The 26105-nt window shown below is 44.3% G+C and overlaps 2 protein-coding genes across 2 annotated transcripts in view; one reads left to right on the top strand and one right to left on the bottom strand.

Moving 5' to 3' along the window:
- The window catches only part of LOC117702382 (coiled-coil domain-containing protein 12-like), a 154794-nt gene that overhangs the window by 95156 nt on the left and 33533 nt on the right, over positions 1-26105 (bottom strand). The gene's annotated exons all lie outside the window — the stretch shown is intronic.
- On the top strand, positions 7185-24246 carry LOC117702363 (F-box/WD repeat-containing protein 15-like). Its single transcript, XM_034493558.1, has 10 exons — positions 7185-7274; positions 8044-8081; positions 8277-8443; positions 9624-9742; positions 17319-17528; positions 18988-19146; positions 20012-20222; positions 21891-22069; positions 22356-22464; positions 24113-24246. The coding sequence occupies exons 1-10, from the start codon at positions 7185-7187 to the stop codon at positions 24244-24246; spliced, it is 1416 nt and encodes a 471-aa protein (XP_034349449.1).

Genomic DNA, 26105 nt, shown 5'->3' with positions numbered 1-26105 from the left:
GTCCCACTAGCCACACACTAGTGAGGCATGTTTTTTATACATGCAAAGGTTCATGCACAAGAACATCCAAATCCTGTCTTGAATAATGGTTCTGTGTGTAAGAGTTGATCCATACCAAAAGTGTTAGGGGATCATGATTTTCTGCCTGGTGGCTGACATGAGTTTTCTGCACTCTGTGGCTTCTGGCTGTAGATCATGAATGCCATTATCATTGCACCTGTAGAGACCCACTCCTAGGAACAGCAAGGCATGCTTGCCACTGACATAAAAAATCTTATAGTTCAAGACCCCTGGGTTGCAAAGCCAGCCTTGTTTCTGGTTTCAGCAAGTGCACCTCTCTTGCTCCTGACCATGGAATGTTAACCTCTGGTTCCCATTAGTTGGAATCCTGTTATCTCAATGGTACCCAGGGAGCCCAACTCCTAGTAACTCTCTTGCCATCACCTGAAAACACTTTAGAACAGAGAACGCTCTCAAGGAGGCTCCACTCACATTTAGAGTACATTCCAAAGGTGTGTGGAGGTGCACACCTTTAATCTCAGCACTCTGGAGGCAGAGCCAGGCTTGGAACAGAAGTTCCAAGATAACCCAGGCTACACAGAAAAACCTCGTGTCGAATACCAAAAGTGAATAAATAAGTAAATGTAAAACTCAACAGATGAGTGAACGCTACAAGAGGATATGGAAAGAGAAGCCTGGTTTCCTTCCACATTACAGCGACATCCATTCCCTCTGTATCTAGGTAGCATCACATTGAGTGCCACCACCCATGGGCTGACACTCACACAGAGTCCTGTATGTTTGCCTCCAGCACTGAGGCATTTATGGAGTAACTCTATCTCCATTATTTTCCACCCCACGGTTGTGAGCACTGGGCACACAGTAGGCTTCTGGGTCAGTGGGAGACAGATGCACTATGTTGGTTCACTGGAGAACTTAGTGGTTACTTCTGATCAGGAATAGACCCCCTCCCCCATCCTGTGGACATAGAAATAGCAACTGAAGATAATAGATCTCGGTTTCTAAGTGATTATTATTGAGTAATAAGGTCCACATGGGTCTCGTGTGGAGAGGTCAGCAAGAGGAACATCACATTTTTTCTTACAGGGTCTAGTAAGTATACCTGAGACATGATATAAAAACTTACTTTTGTTTGTGAGTTTGTAGTTATTTTTATAATCTAGCTACAATGGGTGAGTGAGCGTGTGTGTGTGTGTGTGTGCATGTGTGTATGTTCATATGCAGTTGTGTGTCAAGGATACATGGGGAAACCAGAGGTCAATAGTGATTATCTTCTTTAGTCATTCCCTGCCTTATCTTTTGACACAGGATCTCACTGAAGTTGGAGCTAACCAGTCTGATTCAGCGAGTCTAACCAAACTGGCTAGGGATAGTCCTCCTCCCCTGCCTCCTCAGTGCTAGAAAGGACATGGTTTCCCCCTTAGTAGATGCTGAGGATCGAAGGAAGGCAGGTCCTTCTGTTTGAACAGCAAGAGCTCTATGTTCTGAGCCATTGTTATTTTTTATTTTTCTTAATTCTGATCCCTCTAAGCAGTATTTTCATTTTCCAGATAAGCAGGATATATTTCTGAAACACAGTTCTCTAGAAGCCATGATGAAGACTTAGCTGAAAGGTAAATTTGAACAACAAATTTATGCAAGGGACATACGGAATATGAAAGCATCTGATACACAAGTGTGCTATGTGACTCATGCCTGTAATCCCAGCAGTTGGGAGTCAAAGGCAGAAGGGTCAGAATTTCAAGGTTACCTTTGGTTACTTAGCAAGTTCAAGTCCAGCCTGAGCTACATGAGACCCTGTGTCAAAAAAACAAATCCAAACAGAATCAGAGATTGGTTGATTTCATGATAATTTATCAGTTACACATGACTGCATTCACACTGCCCTCCAAAACTTCCACAGCTTAAAATAAACCATTACCTCATGTTTTGGGGGGTTGGTGTTTTGGCCCTGGCTCAGCTGTTCTTTCTAAATGGTTTCTGATTTAGCTCCATCTCAGCTGTGTTTAATGCCTGTATCTGCCACCAGGTGGCAGGTCACTTGGGTGCTACTCCTCTGGCTGGTGCCCCTGTGTGCCTGGGGGGGAGGATGATGAGTAAGAAGGTCAGGCTTCTCTGTCATCAGACAGCCTAGCATCATCTGCTTGCCTGAACTCGGTCCCCAGAGACAGGAAGCTGGCCTATCCTCTTGAGGCAAATATTCTGAGATGGCAGGACCACATCTGCTGCTTTGTATTAGCCCGAGAAGAGTCACGGGCACAGAACTGACTAAGGACATGAACACACTGGGTGCAGTTCCATACTGGAGTGAGTGCTTAGCATGCTCAAGTCCAGTCACTAGCCCAGAAAGTAGAGTGTGCAGGTGTGCCAGCTGGAAAGCATGTAGGAAAGAGGAGCAGACCTAATCTGAATGGGAGGGGCTCCAGAGTCTTACTATAAAGAGGTGCCCTCCTTAAAGACACCAGGCACATTTTTAGGTGCTCACTTATAATCTCCGCACTGGAGACTTGTGGCTTCCTCACGCTTTGCTGCACAGCTGGCCTAACCCCATCACTGAGCACCAGACCAAGAAGAATGAGAGGCTGTGTCAAAATCATAGATGGCACCTGAATAACAACAGCTGAGGCTGTCCTCCAGACTCCATTCTCACGTATGCGCCTCTGCTAAAAAATGAACACACAAAATAAGAAGAACGCTTACAAAGAGGCATGGATGCTTGCAACCATTTTTACGACTTTTTCTAAGTCTGTCTTTTTCTTTCTCTCATTTGGAACAACTTCAGTTTGTATCTTGTGCCTATAAGTCAACTGTTCCCTTTCATATGTGCCTTCCACTAACCAAGAGTCAACAAAGCTGTTTGGTCACTGTCCACAGTCACTTTAGGAAACACCCAGGGAGCTTCATCTTTAACATTATGGACTTTCCCAAATATTCACCTAGGACTGACAAAGTGGCTTAGAGGGCAAAGGGGCTCGCTGTACAGGCCTGACAACCCCAGGTCAATCCCTAGAACTCACAAAGAGAAAGAATTAACTCCCCAAACTTGTCCTCTGACCTCCGCACACCTACTGTGACTGTTTTCTCTCATACACATGTCAGATACACATATATGAAGTAATTTGAACAGATTTACTTGAAAAAATATAGATAAAAAATATCTATTTACTTATTTTATGTATATGAGCACACTGCTGCTTTCTTCAGACACACCAGAAGAGGGCATCAGATCCCAATGCAGATGGTCGTGAGCCACTATGTGGTTGCTGCAAATTGAACTCAGGACCTCTGGAAGAGCAGTCAGTGCTCTTAACCACTGGGCCATCTCCAGCCTCTAAAATGTAGATTTTCTCAGAAAAGAAAGATCAGAGGCAGATTTGATGGAATTGTACATTTTTAAAATGTATTTTCACACTCTAAGTCTATTAGTCTCTAGTTCTTCCCCCACCCCCTGCCTCAATGAGTTGATGAGAAAATACAAACCACCAGCAGACAGCTCCAATGTATGGACACATCTCTGGTTGTCATTTCATCTGCTGGTGGGCTTTATATTTACTTTGTCTTCAAGAAAAATAACTTTTTTTACTGTGGTCAGGGTTGGAGAAATAGTTTTGCCTTGTTTGTCTTCTGAGACAGAGTCTGAGGATGTAGAAATTGGGCTCAAATTCATCCTTCCATTTTAGTCCTTCGAGTGCTGGAATTATGGACAGAGACCTCCATGCACACACACACACACACACACACACACACACTGTGTGTGTGTGTGTGTATGTATATAAATGTATATGTTTGTATATGTATGTGTGTATACATATATATATATATATACATATATATATATATGTATACACACATACCAACTTTTATTTCTCTGTTGTATGTGTGGGAGTGCACATAGCTCAGCTTTGGTATAAAGGTCAAAGGATAAGTGGGGGAGTCCTTCCCTCCTTCTCCCATGTGGCTCTTGGAGACTGAACCAGGTCCTCATGTTTGGCAGTAAGTCCTTTACATGCTGAACCATCTTCTCAACTCCCAGCTTAAAACAAGACATTTTCTCCACCCAGAAACCTTTACAAAGGTAAATCAGAAAGAAAAGAGGTTTAATAAGCCTTCAGTCAGAATGTAACACACATCACAGGTAACACACTGGGAGACTGCAAAGACACACTCACACTCTTGTGTGGCTATGTGAGCACAACCTGTTACACAGATGTTCACAATAGTCATGGTAATTAGTCCTTAATTAGTTCACCCAGGGAGAGAATTTGACAGCACTATGTCTCAAAAAAAAAAAAAAAAAAAAAAAAAAAAGTCATCTCAGCTTGAAGATATGCACCTTTAATCCCAGCACTCAGCCCACTCAGCAGCAGGTGGATCCCTGTGAGTTCAAGTCCAGCCTTGTCTACAGAGTGAGCCTAGGCCACCAGAGACACATAGTGAGATACAACAAAGCAGAGAAGAATGTGGACTGGGATGAGAACATTGACTGGTGGCAGAGACAGAGTACGGTGTGATGTTTCTCAGGTCCAGGGATGCCATGGTAGCTTCTGGGACCTGGCAGAGACAAGGGGTTGATTGTCTCTTAGTGTCCCTGCAGAGAACAGGGCCCTGCCACTGTCAGATAACCAATGTCCAAACCTGGGAGACAGTGTATTCTGCCACACACCCCATCTCATTGACACTCACTTATTAATGGCCCAGGAAGCTACTGCAACAACCATGTTCTATTCACCTTGTGTGGTGAATGTCAGAGCCTCAGAAAATGTTTTCCAGCTCATTTCTCTACTGGTCCCTTAATGATCCCTTTCCAGATGGCCATTTTTGAAATACAGGTTTAAATACAGCAAGAAGAAGTATCTGTTTATGGTCAGGAGAGATGGCTCAGTGGTTAAGAGTACTGGCGGCTTTTCCAAAGGACCTGGGTTTGATTTTTGGTACCCACATGGTGTCAGTACCACTCACAACTGTCTGTAACCTCAGTACCAGGAGGTCAAATGCCCTTTTCTGGCTTCAGCAGGCAAGAGATTTCATGTTTGAGACCAACCTAAACTTCACAGTGAATTCTAGGCCAGCCTGGACCATAGGATGATGTCCTTTTTAATCCAGTCACACACACACACACACACACACACACACACACACACACACACACACACGTGCGCACGCGCCTTAAACAATTATACATTGTAAAGTAATCAGATCGCCTTTATGGATGAAAAATATCCATTGTTAAGGTGTCTGTGGTAGCAATGCCTCATGACTATCATAAGGAGTTATAACAGCTGTGCATGTGAACATCTAAATCAGTCACTCAGAGAAAGAAGCCAGGGCCATCCTCTGGCTCAGCAAACATGCAAACAGAAAGTCCAAAGCCAAGCACTGTGGCACACATCTTTCATGCCAGCCCTTGGGAGGCAGAGTCAGGCTGATCTGTAAGTTTGAGGCCTGGACTATATATATCAAGTTCCAGGACTAGATAGCGAGACCCTGTCTCATAATAAAACAAAGAAAAAAGGAAAGTAAAAAAGAAAGAAAGACAATTGAGAAAAGTATAGCACAGGGAAGCCTCTGGCTCCTTTTGGAGCCTGCACTGTGGCCTGTCGTCCTCTCTTCAGGCTGCTTTGCTTTATCTGGGTGCTTCACATTCAACCCTCCAACTCTGTAGTAGTAAAGTCAGGGGTGGGTTCTGCAGTCCTCAAAACTATTGTCAGTCTGATTCAGTAGAGAACATAGTTTAAGAAGTATGTCTCTGTATGTATATACATATGTCCATTTTGTTTGTGTATGTCTCTGTGTGTATATACATATGTCCATTTTGTATGTGTGTGTGTCTCTGTGTGTATATACATATGTCCATTTTGTATGTTTGTATGTCTCTGTGTGTATATACATGTTGGGAGCCAACTTTTAGCAGAAATTGGCTATCAGCTTTGCAGCCATCTCAAGCCATATACCCTGAAGTGAGACTTGTTTTTCAACAGCCTACAACAGCTGAAGCACACTCTGATATCCCACATATTTTGTTTTGCTGTTTACTGCCCCCAGCTGCAGGGCGAACGTGGTATCCACGCCTGCAAGGCATGCAGTTCACGTGCTATCCACACTATAGACGCCTGTAAGGCTTATGTCATATCCACACCTACAAGGCACGTGGCAAAAGCCTATAGATACCCCAGATTTCCCTTCAATGGAGAGAATACGGAAGACAAGGAGAGAGACAATAAAGGAGAGAGAGACACAATAAAGGAGACTTAAGACTTGATCAGACCCTCTGTCTTGTCTCCATTCGTCACATCGCTTGCCCTACACTCTCTCTCGATAGACCCGCAGAACAGAGTGGGCCGTTACAGTTTGGCCGCCCAATGTGGGGCAGCTCGGACATTACATATACATATATTCGTTTTGTATGTGTATGTCTACATAAGTATACATGCATCCGTCCATTCTGTATGTCTGTGTACACTCTGCCATAGCGCTGGTTCCTTGAGTTATTGTCTTTATTATTTTGTCTTTTTTGTTTTCAGAGCTGAGGACTGAACACAGGGCCTTGTGCTTGCTAGGCAAGTGCTCTACCACTCAGCTAAGTCCCCTACCCCAAGTTATCATCTTAAATGACAAAGGAGCACAGTTACCAAGGGTCCAGGACTTAAGCCCTACCCTGTGGCTGCACAGGAGAAGGTAATGTTTGAATGAAAACACATTCTGATTTCTGGTTACTAACATAACAAGCATGAACAAAATCAGGATGGCCCTTTTACTTTTCCATTTCTGACACAAAGTCTCAGTCTTTAGCCTGTTGAAAATTAGCGTGTTACTCTGTATTTTCTCGAAAGTTCTGACAAGTACATCATCAATGGGGGCTACCCCAGCTCATGTACTTTTTTGGTCTCCACAGTGCCAGGCAGGGATTATTGAGCTCATCTATGAGATGAATAACACTGTGGAGTGAATTTAGGTGTGAACACTCTTAGCTGAGTGTATCTGGCTCCGGTGAGTGTGTGTGTGTGTGTTGGTGTGAGGCTGAGAGTCTACACACCTGCAGCTTGCTGCAATCAAAGCCTGAAGAGCTGCGGGTGGCAGCTCTGTTAAATCTTCGGCCAAGCCTTTAAAATTGGAGCAAGCTGGGGAGGAGAAAGAAGAGTCAATGTGGACTTAGGCCCCTTAAGATGGAGTTCTATTTGCCTAGTGTGCCACTGCTGAAAATCTTCTCCTATCTGGACGCCTTCAGTTTGCTACAGGCTGCCCAAGTGAACAAGGTAAAAGCTCCTTGGCTGAACTCTCCATCTGGTGCATCATAAGACCCTGGGCCTTTTTCCGCTCAGTCTTAGAGTCTTAGCTACCCCAGCATTGTACTCAGGCAGCCTGGCTTCCTTCCTTCCTTCCCTTCCTTCCCTCCCTTCCCTTCCTTCTTGTCCTTCTCTTCCCTCCTTACACTTACCTCATTCAGACCTGTCTGCTCAGCTCTGACACATTAATGTCTCAGGAACTCAGCTGCTTCTCTTGACCAACAGGAGAGCCAACTTACAGAAAAGCAAACAGATATATATTCTCATGGGTTAGCATGCATTATCCACTCTGAAGACCTCAACTACAGTTCAATGAGGCAGGAGTGGTGGCACATGCCTGTAATTGAAGCACTTGGGAGGTGGAAGCAAGATGGCAGGAGTTTGGGTCATACTCAATTACATGAATTTAGAACCAGCCCAGGCTACTTAGACACCCTATCTCAGAGCAGCAACAGTGACAACAACATTCTGCTAAATGAAAAGAACAAGCTGCCTTCAGGGGAAGTGCTGCTGATATGTGGCATCCTTGAGACTCCCTGTCAGACCTGTGGAGACTGGCCCTCCTTCCTCTGAGCCCTCCCAAGGTGACTTGTGTTTGCTGGGGTAGGTCTCTCCAGGCTGGCTGGGCCTGGGGAGCTAGGACTGTGTTTGATTAACCTGTGTAGGCCCAGCACAGACCAAATTGAGAGCAAGGGGAAGGGGGCTGTTGTTGATTTAAGGATTCTTTTCTCTCCCATAGGACTGGAATGCAATTGCAAGCAGTGACATCCTGTGGAAGTAAGGAGAGGGGAAGGGTGGGATGGGAAGAAGGCATGAGATGGGGCAGGAAGGGAAGAGGAGGCCTTCTGAGTCTGGACCTGGACCTCTGCTGTGTGAGGATGGTTAGTGAATAAAAGTTGTGCTCACTGTAACCGTGGCTCTAAGGTGAGGTGACTGGGGTCAGCCTGATGGGATTGTAACTGTGCATTGCAGGAAGCTCTGTGTGAAGAGATGGCTCTTCTGTGAGGATGTCACCCCGCAGCTCCTGGGCACAGAGACATGGAAGCAGTTCTTTCATTATAAAACATGGCAAGAACACTCCAAGTCCCGGGCAAAGCCAGAAGATTTCACTTACAAGGAAATTCATATGAAGACAACAGGTTTGCTAGAAGAGACACCCACTTGGTTTTTCCCATTCTCTGCAGTCCTACATTCTCACTCATTAAGAGGAAGGGACTTGTGGTTTAATGGGATGGGGCTGCCGTGCTAGGCTAGCCATAGAACCAATCTGTGATCTGCTGAGTGGTTGCTCAAAATCTTAAAACCAGCTCTATATATCGCTCCCTTGCCCTGAAGGCTTCATACCTTCCCTAGAGTACAGAGAGAATTTAATGGGGGAAATTACTAGATAGGCTTTAGTAGTTATCTTTTTTTTCTAAAAACTTCCTCAGAACAGCTTTCTGATGGAGAGATACTTTTAAATTTCTTTCACTTATTTTTAGCATGTGTATGTGATATGTGTACATGGCACAGTATGTGTTTGTGTGTGTGTGTGTGTGTGTGTGTGTGTGTAGACAACTTTGTGGAATTGGTTCTCCTGATGGGAAAAATCTTATCTTTTCTGTTTGCTTTCAAACTATATCACTGTGGGTAGCCTGGAACTTGATCTGTAGACTACACTAGCCTCAAACTCAAGATCTGCAGCATGCCTTCACTGGGACTGGGACATATTTATATCTGGCTGTTTTATTTGTTTTGTTTCTTTTTCTCTTTGTTTCTTTCTTTGCTTCTTTTTCCTTTGTTTTCTTCCTTCCTTTCTTCCTTCCTTCCTCTCTCTCTCTCTCTCTCTCTCTCTCTCTCTCTCTCTCTCTCCCTTCCTTCCTTCCTTCCTTCCTTCCTCTCTCTCCCTTTCTTTCTTTCTTTCTTTCTTTCTTTCTTTCTTTCTTTCTTTTTTCTTTCTTTCTGCCAAGACAGGATCTCATGTACCACAGGCTGACCTCAAATTCTTCATGTAGAAAACACCAATGACCTTAATTATTCTGCCTCCAAATGAGAACTGGTTTACAGTTTATAGGCCTCTAGGAACAGAACCAAGCACTCTGCCCACTGAGTTCCAGACCCAGCCCCCAGTACCCATTTTGTATCTATAGAAGCACATTAAAGAGTAACTGTATCTGAACCAATGACCAACCTGCAGTGTGCTTGACTGTGTCTGCTTCATTCTTCCCACAACTTTTATACAAGCCTTCTACAAGGTAGAGGAAACTGAAACATACCTTTTTTGGTTTGAGTTGCCCCTCAACAGTCTGGTGTCTAAATATTGTTGGGGTTTCTTTGCAGGATTTCAGGAATTTGCATGTTATATCTCAGGGCGTGGCTTAACAAGAAACCGACAAGACAGATCAGTTGTCTGTATTGCAAATTCTGAGGCCCAGATTTCCGCCTGGGATATTCACGAGGTGAGTCTGGCCAATGAGTACCAAAAGTTACCTGGATGTGAATTGTGATTTCTTCTTTTTGTTGTTGGTGATGATGAGACAGGATCTCCATGTATAGACCTGACTGTCCTAGAAGTCCCTATGTAGATCCACCTACCTTGGCTCCCCATGTGTCAAAAGGTTTACACCACACACCTGATTTCTCCCCCCCCCCCTTTTTTTAGATTTATGAGTGTTTTCTGTGCATATATGTATGTGTGATGCAAGTGTGTCTGCTGCCTGTGGAGGTCACAAGAGGGTGTCAAGTCCCTTAAAACTGTAGTTGTAGATGGCTGTAAGCTGTGGGCACTGGAGCTGTGGGCTGGACTCGGGTCCTCGGCTAAGCCATCTCTGCAGTGCCTGTCAGTGTTTCAAAGTTTTCATCATAGAGATTATTCACATACTAGGTTGGGTTTCCCCAGGTATTCCTTTTTAAGATATGTTTTTTTTTTTATTTTATATATGTATGTGCCTTGTTAGTTTATGGTTGGTGCCAGATATATTTTTTATTTTATATGTGTGTGCCTGTGTTAGTTTGTGGTTGGTGCCTGCTGGCCAAGGCCAGAGACTGAGATGTTGTGTAGGCTTTGGGAACCCACCTAGGGTCCTCTGCAAGAACATTACTTGCTCTGAGCTGCTGAACCATCACTCTGGCCTCTTACTCCAGGGTTTGTTTGTTGTTGTATTTTTGGTTTGGAACAGGGTTTCACTGTGTGAGAGCCTTGGGGGACACTTGCTCTGTAGACTAGGCTGGCCTCAAACTCTGAGATCTGCCAACCTCTGCCTGCTGGGATCAAAAGTGTGTACCACATCCACCAGGCCATTTCAGGGTGGTGTTTCAAGGCTGCTGTGGATGGGATGGCTTCCCTGATCCTCTCTCACTGTGTCTATTGCTGTATAGGAAGGGCACTAATGTTCTTTCCCATGTTAAGTTCATAGCCTATCAATCTGCTGGAAGTTTATCAGTTCTAAGAGTGTTCCTGTGGTTTCTCGGGGTCTCTAAGTACAGGCTCATAGTGTCTGCCAATGAGGCAACTCTGGCTTCTCTTTCCTATTGGCATCCCTTTTGTTTGCTTCCCTTGTTTGATTATTCTAGCTAAAACAATACCATTTTGAGGGAGAGTAGAGAGTGTGGATATACTTGTCTTGTTCCTGATTTTGCTGGAAATGCTTTGAGGGTTTTTTTTTTTTTTTTTTTTTTTTTTTTAGCTATTTGAGAGGATTCAGTAAAGAAACTGCTGACATGACTCTCCATGATAATGATTAAGGTTGTTTACTGTAGATATGAGAGAGCAGACAGAGGCATCTAGAAGAGTCCAGAGCAGACAGAGAAAGAAGTAGATTATGTTGTGTTTTTTAAAAACCAGGATATGTTTTGAGAGCAAAGTCTGGTGAGGTGGGAGGGTGCCTTGGTGGGCCGACCTTGAGGCATCCCTTCCCCCTGAGGTAGCAAACATATGATGGGTATAGTATAGAATAGAGGTTATTTAAGGCAATGATAAGGGAGGAGAGAAAGAGAGGAGGGGAGGGAGAGAGTGAAAAGGGAAAAGGGGGTTAAGGAGAGAAAAGAGTCAGACTGAAGGGGCAGAGAGAGCAAGGAGGGGACAAACAGCCCCTTTTATGAAAAGCCAGGCCTACCTGGCTGTTGCCTAGGCTGGAGCCTAGAAGGCATGCTGACATTCCTCCATTTTTGCTTTAATTTTTAAAAGGAGAAACTAGAAAGAGGTGGTGGTGAACCAGGGATAGGACCATCTTGATCTTTAGCTATTTCCTGCTGACTTTGAGGTGTTGTGTCCCTGTGAAACCTAAGAAAACGAAGATGGGGATGTTGGTCCAGTCTTAGGAGAATTGGCTGTTTCCTTGCTATCTAGGATCTGTGGAACCATCTGTGGATAGGAAGAAGCAGGTCCAGTAGAAGCATCTGTGTCTGTGAGAGCAGGTGCTGGTGCATCTGTGGGTTGCTTCTCTGGAGCTGTCCTGGATGCAGATTTTGAGTAGATGCCTGGATATAGCAAGATGCTGAAATATGTATATATATTAGAGGTAGAGAATAAAGTTTAGTACTTTGGGGAGAATAATCTTCTTAGGTGTACATTTGAAACCTTTAGGTCTTGGTGGTTGGGGTGAGAGAAGTCCCAATCTCAGAGAACAAGAGAGAAATCCCATCCTCTGGAATAGGTAACAGGTAGAAACTTAGGCTATTGATTGGCAAGTGTACTTATCTAGATGGAGTCTGTTTGGTCTATGATACATGGATCTGAGTGGGTTTCCTGGAGCTTATAAGTTTACAAAAGAGATAAATCTGTTAACAGCATGAACACTATTTGAGATGCATTTAGGGAAGACAAAAACCTTTTGTGGAGCAGAAGGAGCAAAAAGGGCTTTTTCCTTCTATCTGGGAGATTGAATCTATATAAATTTAGCAGGAAGATAAACCTTTTAAGGTTACATTTAAGAGACAATTAAAGAAACTTGAAATTTTGACCTTGTGAATATGATAGCTGAATATATAGATTAGTATGAGAAACACCTTAAGTCTATAGTTAAGAGTGATAGAGAAAAGGTATGGGGCCTTGGCAACAGCAGAGTCAGGGCAGCTGGTGAAAGGTGAAGTAAGATGACTTGACAGGGTCACTGGAGAAGCTGTAAGTGGCAATTGTGAGTTTGTTCAGGGGGTACACATAGCCAGCAATCTTTAAAGTGCCCAGGTTGCATGACATTAAGGAGTTGGTAGGCTGAGGTCAGGGTCTGAAGCAAAAGGGGAAATGACAGGTTAGTGTTATTTTTGAGGGGGGATGTCAAGGAAGTAAGGACCTTGGAGGAGTGTAAGAGTGTACTGTGGTGGGTGAGACAGCTCGAGCTACTTTGTCAGCTCGGTTGTTTCCCTTGGAGACAATAGTTATCAATATGGTGGGACCTGCAGTGGACAATTCCATTGTGACTCGGGCAGAGGTAGTTTGGCCATTAGACCCAGAAGATGAGACACTTTTTCCTGTGGGGGAGGAATGTGGGAGAAATGACTCACTTGTCTTAGGCAATATGAGACATGTAACTCTCTGGGTGTCCTCTGTCTACAGTTTAGACCAAGCCCTGGCAGTGGGCAAGGCAATGGGTCAGAGTTTCTCAGTGGTTATCATATCACAATCCAGGCAGTCTTGTTGTCACTCTGCCCGTATCACTCAGAGACCTTGGGAGTTGGGGGTTTGTTGGGAGCCGACTTTTAGCAGAAAGGGGCTAGATTATCTTTGCAGCCATCTGGAACCATATACCCTAATAAGAGATTTGGTTTTCAATAGCCTACAACAGCTGAAGCACACTCTGATATCCCACATATTTTGTGTTGCTGTTTACTGCCCCCAGCTGCAAGGTACATGTGGTAGCCATGCCTGCAAGGCATGCAGTTCACGTGCTGTCCACGAGCCATACATGCCTGTAAGGCACACGTGGTATCCAAGCCTACAAGGTGCCCGGTGCGCGTGCTATCCACACTATAGACACCTGTAAGGCTTACGTCATATCAACGCCTGCAAGGCACGTGGCAAAAGCGTATAAATACCTCAGATTTCCCTTCAATAAGAGAGACTTGAGACTTATAGACTTGAGACTTGAGAGAAAGACTTAAGACAAAAGAGACTAGAGAAACGAGACTTGATCACACCCTGTCTTGTCTCCATTCTTCGTGTCCATTGCCCCTCTAGCCCCACTCTCTCTCTCTTGACCAGAGCACTTAGCAGCAAAGCGTTGAGGAAGAGCACGGGTCCCAACATTTTGGCCCCCAAGCCAGTCAAGGTTCACAACAGGGGTTCACTGTCAGGATTTGGTAGTCTCTGTCTGTCATAGTAAGCTTTAACATTAGAAAAGCATAGTAACATAGTTACCATAGTAACAGTTAACATTACATTTAGCAGATTTCTGACAGGAATGAGAGCCAGTATCTGTTAAGCATATTGGAGTTAGACAATCTGTGTTCATTTGTTCTAGGATGTATCTAGTAAGTAAAGAGAGTGCATTGTAACATAGTACATAGTAACAGTAGCAAAAACAAGGCTAAAGATACCTTTTGGCAGATGGGAACTTGTCTCAGAAGTTCCGGAGAAACAATGGCTTTTATCTGTCAGAAATCCCATAATCCAGCTTGATCTCATGTCTGGATATCTGGAGAGTCTTGAGAACCTACATTTACCACATACTATAGTTTTCCACACGTTTGTGTGTTTGTGCTTTCTTTTGCTGTGTTAAAGGCCATGACCAAAACTAACTTGGAGGAAAGAACTCATAGGTGAGTTCATCAGAGGAGGCTCAGACAGAAACTGAAGCAGAGGCCATGGAGGATTGGTCATTCTTTATGGCTTGCTCTCCATGGCTTGCTCAGTTAGCTTTCTTATACCACCCAGGACCACCAGCCTGGCAGTGGCACTGCCGACAGTGGGCTGAGTCCTTCCACACTGATGATTAATTAGAGAAATATCTACAGATGTGCTTAGAGGCGATCTGCTGGCATGGATGTGGGGGTGATGCCCTCCCTCAATTCACTACCTGTGGTAGTCAGGAGAGCTGGCCATGAGGGCATGAGGAGAGCTGGCCATGCCCTCTCATTGGCTGTGGCACTAGGAGAATGGGCCCCCACTCTTTGCCTGGGGAGCACAGTGGAGCTGTGCTCTCTTGGGGGGGTGTGGAACAATTGACACAGCTGTTCTCCACGTGATTCTTTCTCTGATTGTGTCTACCAGGGTTTGGGGTACCTCACCCCAGGAGCTAACAAAACAAGGTGTGGCTTGCGCTGAGCACAGTTCTCTTGAGACCTTCCTGGGCTGTGTGTCTTAGGAAAGGAAATCCAGCTAGAGCTGTGGCAGTGTTGCTTGATCTGGCACCAGCACACCTGTGTAGGTAGAGAATCTCTGTTTTCTATGGTGTTGTGAGTGCTAGGGGCCCATATGATGCCCTGGGAGAGGGATGGTGGGGACCTGAGTACCAGTGGGAAAGAACACAGGACTGGCCATGCCTGTAGTTCTTGAGGACATTGCTCATGGCTTGTCTCAGCGTTATGATACTAGATTCCCACTGTGCAGTCCCTGCTGCTTTATAAAGAGTATTTTTCTCTTGTGTACTCTGACTTGTGAGACAGCCAGCTCTGAGCCATTGTAGGAGAGAACTGTGTGACTGCTGGATACCTCAGTACGTGTTTCTTCATTATCCTCCGTTCTCTCAAAGATTTTTTATTTTAAAAGGTAAAAGGGCAATGGTGGAACATGCCTTTAATCATAGCACTTGGGAGGCAGAGGCAAGTGGATTTCTGAGTTCAAGGTCAGCCTGGTCTACAGAGTGAGTTCCAGGATAGCCGGGCTATACAGAGAAACCCTATCTCAACCCTCCCCTGCCCCCCAAAAAAGACAGAAAGAAGATAAAGGAGTCTAATGGAGTGAACATTAATCCATTCTTAAGGTTGGTTGGTTCTGTCTGTCTGAGAGAAGGTCTCACCCTGTAGTCTTAGCTGGCCTGCAACTATGTAGACCAGGCTAGCCTCCAACTCAGATCTGCCTGCCTCTGTCTGCTGAGTGCTGGGACTAAAGGGGTGGCCCAACACACCCAGCAAAGGGGTTTTTATCTTGTTAGACAGGATCTCAATGTTTATAAACATCGTCTCCTACAGCAAACTGAAGATGGAACATAGTGAACAGGATGATCTTGGGGTTGAAGGTTTGAGGGTTTTGTTGGTTTTTATTTGGGGGGGGGGGTTAGGAGGAGCCTGTTTAGGACAATATCAGGCTGTCCTAGAGTTCACTGTGCAGTCCAGGCTGGCCTCGGACTCATGGGGACCCTCCGACCTTTGCCTCCTAAGTGCTAGGCAGGATCCAGTGGTACATCGTCATTGTACCTGTCAGAGGGAGCAGGGAGTGGATCTGGACCTCAACCTTGTGAGACTGAGTCTTGTGCTCCATGGTAACAAGGACTTCACCAGGTTGCCTTTCAAAGGAGGCAAGATTGACTCAAAGGGGAGATTATGTTTAGAGGGAAGGAGAGGTAATTAATAATTTTCATGCAAATGGAGCTAGGGCTTAGAAATGGCTATATTGATTGATGCCTCTAATATTTTACTAAATTTAATTATGCTTTTGGCTTTTTGTTATTGATGCTGCTGCTGCTGGTGGTGTGTGTGTGTGTGTGTGTGTGTGTGTATGAGTGTGTGTGAGTGTGTGTGAGTGTGTGTGTGTGTGTATGAGTGTGTGTGAGTGTGTGTGAGTGCGTGTGAGTGCGTGTGAGAATGTGTGAGAGTGTGTGAGAGTGTGTGATTTTTTTTTAAAGAAAAACTTATTTATTTTATTTGCTGTATCTGCATGTATACCTGCATGCCCAAAGATGGCATCAGATCCCATTACAGATGGTTTTGAGTCACCACGTGGTTGCTGGGAATGGAATTCAGGACCTCTGGAGGAATAGTTGGTTCTCTTAACCACTGAGCCATCTTTCTAGGCCCTTAATTTTTTTTTTTCTTTAAGCAAAAGAAAAGTCTGGAAAAGAACCTGCTTTTCTCATTTGCAGTGTAGAAGAATTGATGATACAATAACCAGTTTTGGAATTGATTCATTGTAGATAAGTTTGTTTCATGTGTTATAAAACATAATACTGCCTGGGCCTTCAACTCCAACACTCAAGAGGCAGAGGCCAGTGAGTTTGAAGCCGGCCTGATTTACATAGTGAGTTCCAGGAAAGCCAGGGGTATAGAGTGACCCTGTCTCTGAAACAACAACAACAAATCTAGCCCCACCAGAAGTGACAATAGGCACATGCTCCCTGCTTGCACTGTTAGTGAAGGTGAAATGGCGTTGAGCACAGGGCTGCTGATTGTTCTTCATACATGATTGTGGGAGTTAGGTCTCCCTTCCATGTGGTTCCTGAGGATTGAAGCCCTGTCATCAGGTTTAGTGGCAGGTGCCCTTCCCTGGTGAGCCATGTGACAGCCATGTTCTTTCTGGTCTGAATAGTGAATGTGTGCTTGTGTCTGAGCACAATGTATGTGTCCTGTTTCCTGTCTACTCCTGCCATAATAATCCAGATGTTTGTTTTCCTTCTTTGTATTTCTTTATATTTCTATGTACATAGGTATTTCTGCCTGCATGTATGTCCCTGTGAGGGTGTCATGTCCCCAGGAACTGGAGTTACAGACAGTTATGAGCTGTCACATGTGTGCTGGGAATTGAACCCAGGTCCTTTGGTTAAGAACAGCTGGTGGTCTTAAATGCTGAGCCAGCTCTCTCTCCAGCTCTGTGTTTCTTTTTCTTTTTTTGAGATAGTCTTGTAATGTAGTTCCAAGTTGCCTGCAACTTAACATTGCAGAGCAGACTGGCCTCAAGCTTCTAGTGACCTTTATGCCTCTGCCTTGCTTGACTGGGATTCTAGGCATGTGCTCCCATGTTCATTGAGGGATGCTTAGAACTTCCATGCTCTTTTCTTGTAAGTAAGAAGGGGTTCCAGTGTGGAGGAGGCTTCCACATTAAGCTGGTGGGTGAAAGCAGCTGAACTAGAGGTGCTCAGACATGATGATGCTCTTGTTCCCCAGGGTGTGATGATTTCGGAAATGTCAAAATATGGCATCTACATCAAGATGTTGACGACCCTCCCTGAGATGCAGGTTGTGGTCACTGTAGATATTCAACAAACTATCAAACTGTGGGACTGTCACAAGGGTCAACCTCTGGCAACTTACAGGCTGTCACTTTCCTGTGTATCACTGGAAGCTGTCTTTACAAAGGATGGCCCGATTGTCTTGGTAAGTGACCCCCAAATCTAGAATAGGCACATAGAACAAAACACTGGTCAATTTGAGGTCCCATTACTGTCAAATCTTAACTTGCCATCTTGGAGTCTCTGCAAACCCTGAGAGTCAATCACAGTATACAGAAAACATGGCCATCCCTTAGCCTACTTCATGTCCATTTTTTTTAAGCCATTCTCTTAAAAATATCATTTTAAAATTCTTTCCTGGCATCTGGGGAGAGATGGTTCAGTGGGTAGCAGTGTTTTCTGTGCAAGCATGAAGACCGGAGTTCAAATCCCTGACACTCACATAAAAAGTGAGCTGTGGCTAAAGGTGCCTGTAACCCCCGTAGTGTAGGGGATGGAAACACAAGGGTCACTGGGACTAGACGGCTGCTAGCCAAGCCAGCCTAAGTCCAGGCTCAATAAGAGACTCTCAGGAAATCAGGAGAAGAGGATAACAAGATACCTGGCATTCTTCTTTGGTTTCCATAATCTACATACGCATACATAAATATACATATAACACTCACACACGTACACACACAACCTTTTCAAGTGGGTTTACATCTTCTTGCCTTTGAAATGTCTATTATTGCTGAATCCATGAATTTGGGTAGAGACAATAGAGAGAAAACGTGAATGATTTTGAGAACAAAGGATAACATTCATGTCCCAGTGAGTCCTAGGGAGGAGGGTTTTAGGGCTTGGAAAATTTTTACACATACCCTACTTCATGTGATTGAGACAGAATCTCATGATGTAGTCCTGGCTGGCCTAGAACTCACTGTGTAGACTAGGGTGGTCTAACTCTCTGAGCTCAAACTGTCTCTGTCTTCTGAGTGTTGGCATTAAAGGTAATATGCTACTTTGCCCTACAAAAGTTTCTTTAAAAAATGCTGCAGGACATGGTGCATGCTATAGAAGCAGGTGAATTTCTAGAGTTTGAGGCCAGTCTGGTGAACAGAGTGAGGCCAGGATAGCCAGGGCTACACAGAGAAATCCTAAAATCCTGTCTCAAAAAAACCCAAAAGGAAAAGAATTATTTTGCGTGTGAATATTTTGCCTGCATGTGTGTCTATGTATCACGTGCATGCTTGAAGGTCAGAAAAAGCCATTGGAGGCCTAGGGTTGATATCTCTCTCTCTGTCTCTCTCTCTGTCTCTCTCTCTGTCTCTCTCTCTGTCTCTCTCTGTCTCTCTCTCTCTCTCTCTCTCTCTCTCTCTCTCTCTCTCTCTCTCTCTCTCTCTCTGTCTCTCTGTCTCCACAATTACCCACTGAGTCATCCCCCTCCAGGTCTAGAGAGTCTTATTCCATGATCATCCCAGATGCTCTGTGACATAGGCTGCTCAGAACTTTAGATCTCTTGTTACTGAACTTGAAGACATAGTGGTGTATCTTAGAGCAGATAACACTGCCTCCTCCATGCTTAACCTTTTCCCACTGACTGGGTGCCGGTGCTCTGATTTCAGGCAGGTGATTCTGAGGGTAATCTCTACATCTTTAGGATTCCCGACTTACACCTCATTTCCAAAGCCCATGCATTTCAATCCAGGATTGAAGAACTCTACTGCTCTCCTCAGAAGAAATGGGTCTTTCTGACTAAGGAACACGAACATGTCTTGCCAAGGGTAGGTCTGTTCTAGCAATTCCAGGGTGAAGGTGGGAGATGGTGGGAAGGAACAGTCCCCAGGGAGGTTCAGGCAGATCACTCCTGCCCTCCTAGGCCCTATCATAAGGAAAGCCATTTCTATAGTTGGAAACAATATTGTGCTTGGAAGCAGTCACGTGACCGACCACAATGGCAAATGTCTATTTGTGAAATGTCCTTGAAATGTGGCTCAGCCAAAGGACAAAGGCAGGTGACATAACAGCCCCAGAAACCTTTGCTGGTCCTGATCTGGAAGCAATTTTCTATCACTGGCTGACACGCCTACCCACCCCATGACACATTTCACATAAGTGCTACCATACTCAGTGCTTTATATACTGCCTTCTCTCTTAACTGACAGCTCTCTGGTGCTTGGTTCTTAGGTATTATGAGAGAGATGGTCTGCCCACAGGCCAAGTACTTCTCAGGGCCCAAGCATATTCATTTGGTTTTATACATCAACATACTTTCAAAGCAACCTGGGTTACAGAAGACAGTCTCAATGCCTCATTTAAAAAAAAAAAAAAAAATCCAGAACAGCCCTGGAGTAGTTCTCTGCACAGTGAAAATGTACTTAACCAATCTCTGCCTGATGAGTCCATTACAGTAGGGTGACCGAGGCGCCCTTTGACCTGGGACAGGGACTCCATTCTGTCTCTGAATGTGATGGGAGGGGCGGGAAGATGGTGAGTTATTTCGACTCTGAATGAGAGCAATGACTGTTCCACCCTGTGCTGGGTGAAGAACAGATGTAGCCACTCCTGGTTTTCTTTGAAAGCTCCTTGTCTGCACTGCACATGTGCCAGGCTACAGAGGTGTGACTCTTCATTGATTGTACTCTGCAGGTGTATTTCCTGGACAGCTTAATGAGGACATTGGAATTCCCTGCCCCTCTATCTACCATTCTCTCCTTCTCATTATGCCAAGGAGCCTGCTGGACCCCAAGAAGGGAAGACAGGATAACCCTGATGTCCAGAAGAGCATTCCAAAATCTCACAAAATTTGCCACATTTGATATGAAGCTGGAAGAGATTGGGAACCAACTAACTGTTAAAGGTAAACCTTGGAGAATTCTCACGCCAAACATGCTAGTGCATGCCCAAAATCATGAGACTGGGTCAGGATGCGTCATAGAGGATGCTGTCTCACAAACAAAAAAGATGGAGCTGACAAGATGGTTTAGCATGTGCACATGCATACATACACCCACGCAGACCTGTACACACACACACACACACACACACTGATAAAGTTAAAAAATAATAAAAATGAAAGGCCAAGCATTGTAATGCACACCTTTAATCCCAGCATTTAGGAGGAGAGACAGGCAGATTTATCTGGGTTCTATGGCAGCCTGATCTAAACGGTGAGTACAAGGTTAGCCAGGGATACATAGTGAGACAGTAGAACCCAGTCCCTAATACAGGACGGAAATGGAAACATGTCTGCCCAAGAAAATCATAGCTCACGAGTGTAGTGACCATCAAACAGGCACAAGTTCACTTCTGTCCAAGGAGCCTGCTGCTCCCTTTACTAAAACAAGCATCATCACAAGGTAATCCACAATCCCAGCAGAGTCCAGTGGATCTCCAAGTTTGAGGCCAGCCTGGTCTACAGAGCAAGTTCCAGGTTAGCCATGGCTACACAAAGAAACCCTGTCTTGAATGACAAAAAAAAAAAAAAAAGACAAGCATTATTTATAGATTATGATGAGCTCTTGTGGGAGACATAGGATTTTTTTTGTTTGTTTGGTTTTTTGGTTTTTTGGTTTTTTGAGACAGGGTTTCTCTGTGTAGCCCTGGCTACCCTGGAACTCACTCTGTAGACCAGGCTGGCCTCAAACTCAGAAATCTGCTTGCCTCTGCCTCCCAAGTGCTGGGATTAAAGGTGTGCACCACCACTGCCCGGACAGGATTTCTTTTCAAATTGTCTTTATATTATTAGGTATTCATGCTACAAGCACATTTATTGAGGTCAGGGGACAACTTGAGGGATTTGGTTTCTTTCCTCCATCATGTGGTACTCCAGGAATTGAACTAGGTTGTCAGGCTTGGTATTTAAGTGTCTCTCTCCTTTAAGCCAGTGCTTCTCAACCTTCCTAATGCTTCCGATTGAACTTTCACACAGTTCTCATGTGGCACTGAGGGTCACCCCAGCCACTAAGTTACTGTCATTGATACTTCATAACAGTAATTTTGCTACTGTTATGGACTGTGATTTAAGTATTTTTGAAGATAGAAGTTTGCAATTTTGCCACCCAAAAATACAGTTCGTTATTGCTTGTCATTTGGGGTTTTTTGTTTTTGAGAAAGACAAAAACTGTCCTTCCCTGTACAGTTGTCTTTTTCTGCCCTTTAGTGGCCAAGGACATGGACTTGAAAGACCAGTGGATGGTTTTCATTATCTCTATCCGATTAGCACGCCATGGAAGTAGGGATATGATTTTCAGTAAGCGTTTATGGCTTTGCTCTTACCTTTTTTAAAAAACGTATTTATTTATTTATTTATTTATTTATTTATTTAACGTGAATACACTGTCGCTGTATTCAGACACACCAGAAGAGGGCATCAGATCCCATTACAGATGGTTGCGAGCCATCATGTGGTTACTGGGGATTGAACTCAGGACCTCTGGAAGAGCAGTCAGTGGTCTTAACTGCTGAAGATTTTGCTCTTAATTAAATGATTGAAAAATTGTCTATATTTTGTGTTTGTTTGGAACAGAACATTTGGTAGCAAGTTTCGAGTTCCCAGGTTATGAAGAGATCCCGCAATGGATCGGAGTCAGTGACAAGAACGTGATTGTCTGTTCAACTATGTACTCTCTCTTGGTCTTTAGCATGGACGGCTACATTCTGCAGAGATTTCAGTACTACCCAGAAGAGATCTTGAGACTATCGGCAGTACGTTTGGAATATTTCCCCTCCAGTGGGTTTTAACAAAAATAGATTTACATTTTTGAAACTTCATACAGTTGGGGTGTGTTTGTGCATTGGCACGAGCGTGAGCACTTGCAGAGCTCAGAGGCCGACTTCCTGGAGTTAGTCTCTCTCTTTCCACCTTTACATGGTCAGAGCACCAGGCTTGCTCAGCAAGTGCCTTTACCTGATGGACCATCTCCTAGCCCCTTTCCTTGTCTTTTGACCTGACATTGACTGCAGCCTACTCACATTTGGGTGTTCTTTGAAGGACCCAGTTTATGTCATTGTCACCTTTATTGATGGCTCTTTGGATGTGTACGCATGGGAGGAGAGAAGCCTGCTGCTCAGGAGGTGTTATCGGCTACCAAATAGGAGATGTGGGAAACAGCCATGGTAAGCTCGGCCTTTTAACTTAAACTGGACATTAATTTTAAAACATTTCTGGGGCTGGAGAGATGGCTCAGCAGTTAAGAGCACTGGCTGCTCTTCCAGAGGACCTGGGTTCAATCTCCAGCATCCACATGGCAGCTCACAACTGTCTATAACTCCAGTTCCAGGAGATCTGACTGACACCGTCACACCAATGCTTTTAAAGTTCATTTAAACTTAAATTTTAAAGTTTAAATATGTATCTATGTAAAATGCATTTTTAAAAGAGAAATTAACTTTCTATAAAGAGATATGACTATATTTATGACCTCCATCATCATACAGGTCAGACATGGTGCTGTGTGTGTGTAATATTTAAGTAGAGGCAGGAGGATCCAGAAGTTCAAGGTCACCTTCTGCTGTTTAGGAAATTTGGCAGCCAGATGGGTTAATTGCAAAACCATCACAAACAAAAGTAGGAACTGTCTAAGCATAACACACACCTTTAATGCCAGCATGGTGGAGGCAGAGTCAGAGGCTCTCTTGTCAGTTCCAGGCCAGCCTGGTCTACATAGTGAGTCCCAGGACAGCCAGGGCTCTAGAGAGAGATTATGTATTAGGAATGAAGGGAGGGAGGGAGGGAAAAAAAAAGAATTGCTAGTTCTTGGGATCCAGTTATCATGTCGGCAGTCCCAGGCCCACAGTAGAAGTAGAGGGACTGCATCCTCGTATCTTGTCTTCAGTGGCAGGATGGGTTCTCCTGAGTGTGATCCCCACATGGGTTGCTTCATCAGTGAGCTGTCATTATTTCCACTTGGCTAATTTTCCTTAGAGTTGTACTTGCCTTCATCCAAGTTACCTTCAGTGATTGTGGTGTGGTGGTACAGGCCCCAAATCCTGCACCCAGGCTGCTGAAGCAAGTGTTGATTAACATTTAGCAGGACACCCTGACCCTATCTCCCCCACCAAAAAAAGAGTCCTCACCCCCTCCCCCTTATAGCATATTTCTGTGTAGCCTCTGCTGTCTTGGATTCAGGCTGACCTTAAACTCAGAGATCCACCTGTTTCTGCCTGGGACTGAAGTTTTTCACCCAGAGTCCCCTTTCAACAAGGGCCAACAGCACATGACAATTTACCAGTATAATTTATATTACATGTATGGCTTACAGATATTTCTCCCTTTGAACATAGTGGCACACAGCTATAATCCCAGCATGCAGGAAACTAAGGCAGAAGAATTACCTCAAGTTTGAGGCTGGCCTATGCTACATTCAAATTCATTGCTAATCTTGGGCTATACACAATGAAATCTTATTTCAATATTTCCCACACTCTGTGGGGTATCTCTTCCTTCTCTTGATTGATGTTTTGTTGTTGGTTGGTTGGTTTTGGTGTTTTGTTTGTTTCCTCCACTAAGCTGTGGAGAGACTTTTTAGTTTGATTCTGTCCCATTTGCCAATTCCTGCTTTCCTTGCTAGTACTGGAGAGTTCCTAGCCAAGAACACTTAGACACATACACACTCAGGTACACACACAGGAGTGCATGCAAATACATACACACATGACACATAAGTATTAAAAATGTTTTAAACAAATTCAGGACTGTGATGAAACCACAGTCTAATTATCAGTTGATAAGCTTCACTCCCATTTGAGTACTGACATCTTGTTTTTCCTTTGGCAGCCTTCATATGAAAACATTATGTGATGATGTGAGCATAATTCACATGATGACAAATGGTCCCAACCAAATCTATCTGATGGTATATACCTTGAACATATGTTCTTGAAAACTGAGTAGGTTATGTGTCTTCTTCCTCAATGATAATAAAAGTCTATTTGCAAGCCAAGGCTGGTGATTTCAGTGTTGCTAAGAAGTGAGGAGCCCAAATGTGGTGGTGCACACCTTCAACCCAGATACTGGGGAGGCAGAGGCAGGTGGGAGATCTGAGTTCTGAGGCCAGCCTGGTCTACAGAGCTAGTTCCAGGCCAACCAGGGCTACATTATGAGAACCCATCTCTGAAACAAAACCTGTGGCTAGTTTTAAGAGCAATTTGTCTGTGACACCTGTCACTTCACTGCTCTAGGGTTGACTCAGATGACCAGGGCATGTGGGCAGGCAGCTTCTCACTGCAGAAGCCATGTGGCAAATAAAAAAAAAAAATTAAAAAAAAAAAAAAAAAAAAAAAAAAGCCTTTGTTTAGACCATAATTATCCTTTCCCCTTCCTCCTTTAAACCTTCCCATATACCTCTCCTCACTGTTCTCTTTTGAATTCTTAACCGCTTTTTATTTCTCAAACCATTTTTTTTTTAAATCAAGGGCATATGGGCTGGAGAGATGGCTCAGCAGTGAAGACCACTGGCTGCTCTTCCAGAGGACCTGAGTTCAATTGCTAGCACACATACAGCAGCTAACAACTGTCCTTAAAGGCAAAACAGCAACACACATAAAAATCTTAAAAAAAAAAAAAAAAAAGAAAGAAAGAAAGAAAGAAAAGAAAAGAAAAAATAATTATTAAAAGCCTGTTGGTGTCAGAGTATACTTTTAATCCCAGCACTTGGGAGACAGAGTCAACCAGAACTGAGTTGAAGGCCAGCCTGGTTTACAAAGTGAGTTCCATGACAGTCAGGGCTATGTATGTATGTGTACACAGAGAAACCCTGTCTTGAAAAACCTGAAGATGGAAAATCAAAGTTTAATTGAGCTTATGGTATTGTTGCAGGAAATATTAAAGTTGGTACCACCCAGTGCTCTGTCCAGCTACTCTATCCCCAGCAGTCCCAGGCTCACCACCTCCAGGGCTAGCCCCAATACTGTGGTCTTCCCAGCTCTGGTTCGCTTACCTCAGAGCCGCTAGTTCTTTCTCTGCCATCCATCCCTATGGCTGGTGGTAACAAATCCTCTTAATCCGGTAAATCAAAGCTCTTGAAGCGTATAATTCATCAGTCAGATTTATATATCAATAGATTCTCAATAAGATGCCCACACAATCCCGCAAGGCACTGAGTAGTCACACAGGCTGGGGCTCTAATTCCCTCAAAAGACAGAGATCAGTATAGAGCTCTCAGCAGTGCAGCTTGGAATGAAAAGATTCCATGCTATCTGGGTTCTCAGTGGCAGCAGCAGGCTGATCTCTGGCATGGAGTCAGACTCCTGGTGACTGGGAACCTCTGCAGCCCCGGCTCTGGGACTAGACTGCTGTTGAGAAAGCTAACAAAGGTAGCACATCTCAATCTGTGGTCTTTGGGGACTTAACTGCCTAACAAGGAGGGCGAAACACAAACTGTGCCATGCCAGTATAACTTCCGACAAGAATCACAAACAGCCAGGCAGTGTATCACACCTTTAATCGCAGCACTCAGAAGGCAGAGGCAAACAGATCTCCGTGATTTCAAGGCCAGCTGGGACTACAGAGCTAATTCCAAGGACAGCCAGGGCTACATAAAGAAAACCTGTCTTGAAAAGAGGGTGGGAAACATTATAAAACTGAAAAATTCTAGTAATTTGCCAGGCCTTGTTATGCCAGCACTTGAGAGTCTAAGGAAGGAGTTCAAAGACTGCTTGGCTACACAATGAGGCCTCACCTGTGTGTGTGTGGGGGGGTGTGGGATGTGTACCTAATTTTAGAGTGTTTGCTTAGTGTGCT

The sequence above is a fragment of the Arvicanthis niloticus genome, unplaced genomic scaffold (genome assembly GCF_011762505.2).
Source record: "Arvicanthis niloticus isolate mArvNil1 unplaced genomic scaffold, mArvNil1.pat.X pat_scaffold_73_arrow_ctg1, whole genome shotgun sequence".
NCBI classification, from domain to species: domain Eukaryota; kingdom Metazoa; phylum Chordata; class Mammalia; order Rodentia; family Muridae; genus Arvicanthis; species Arvicanthis niloticus.
This window is presented reverse-complemented; position numbering and strand designations above follow the sequence as displayed.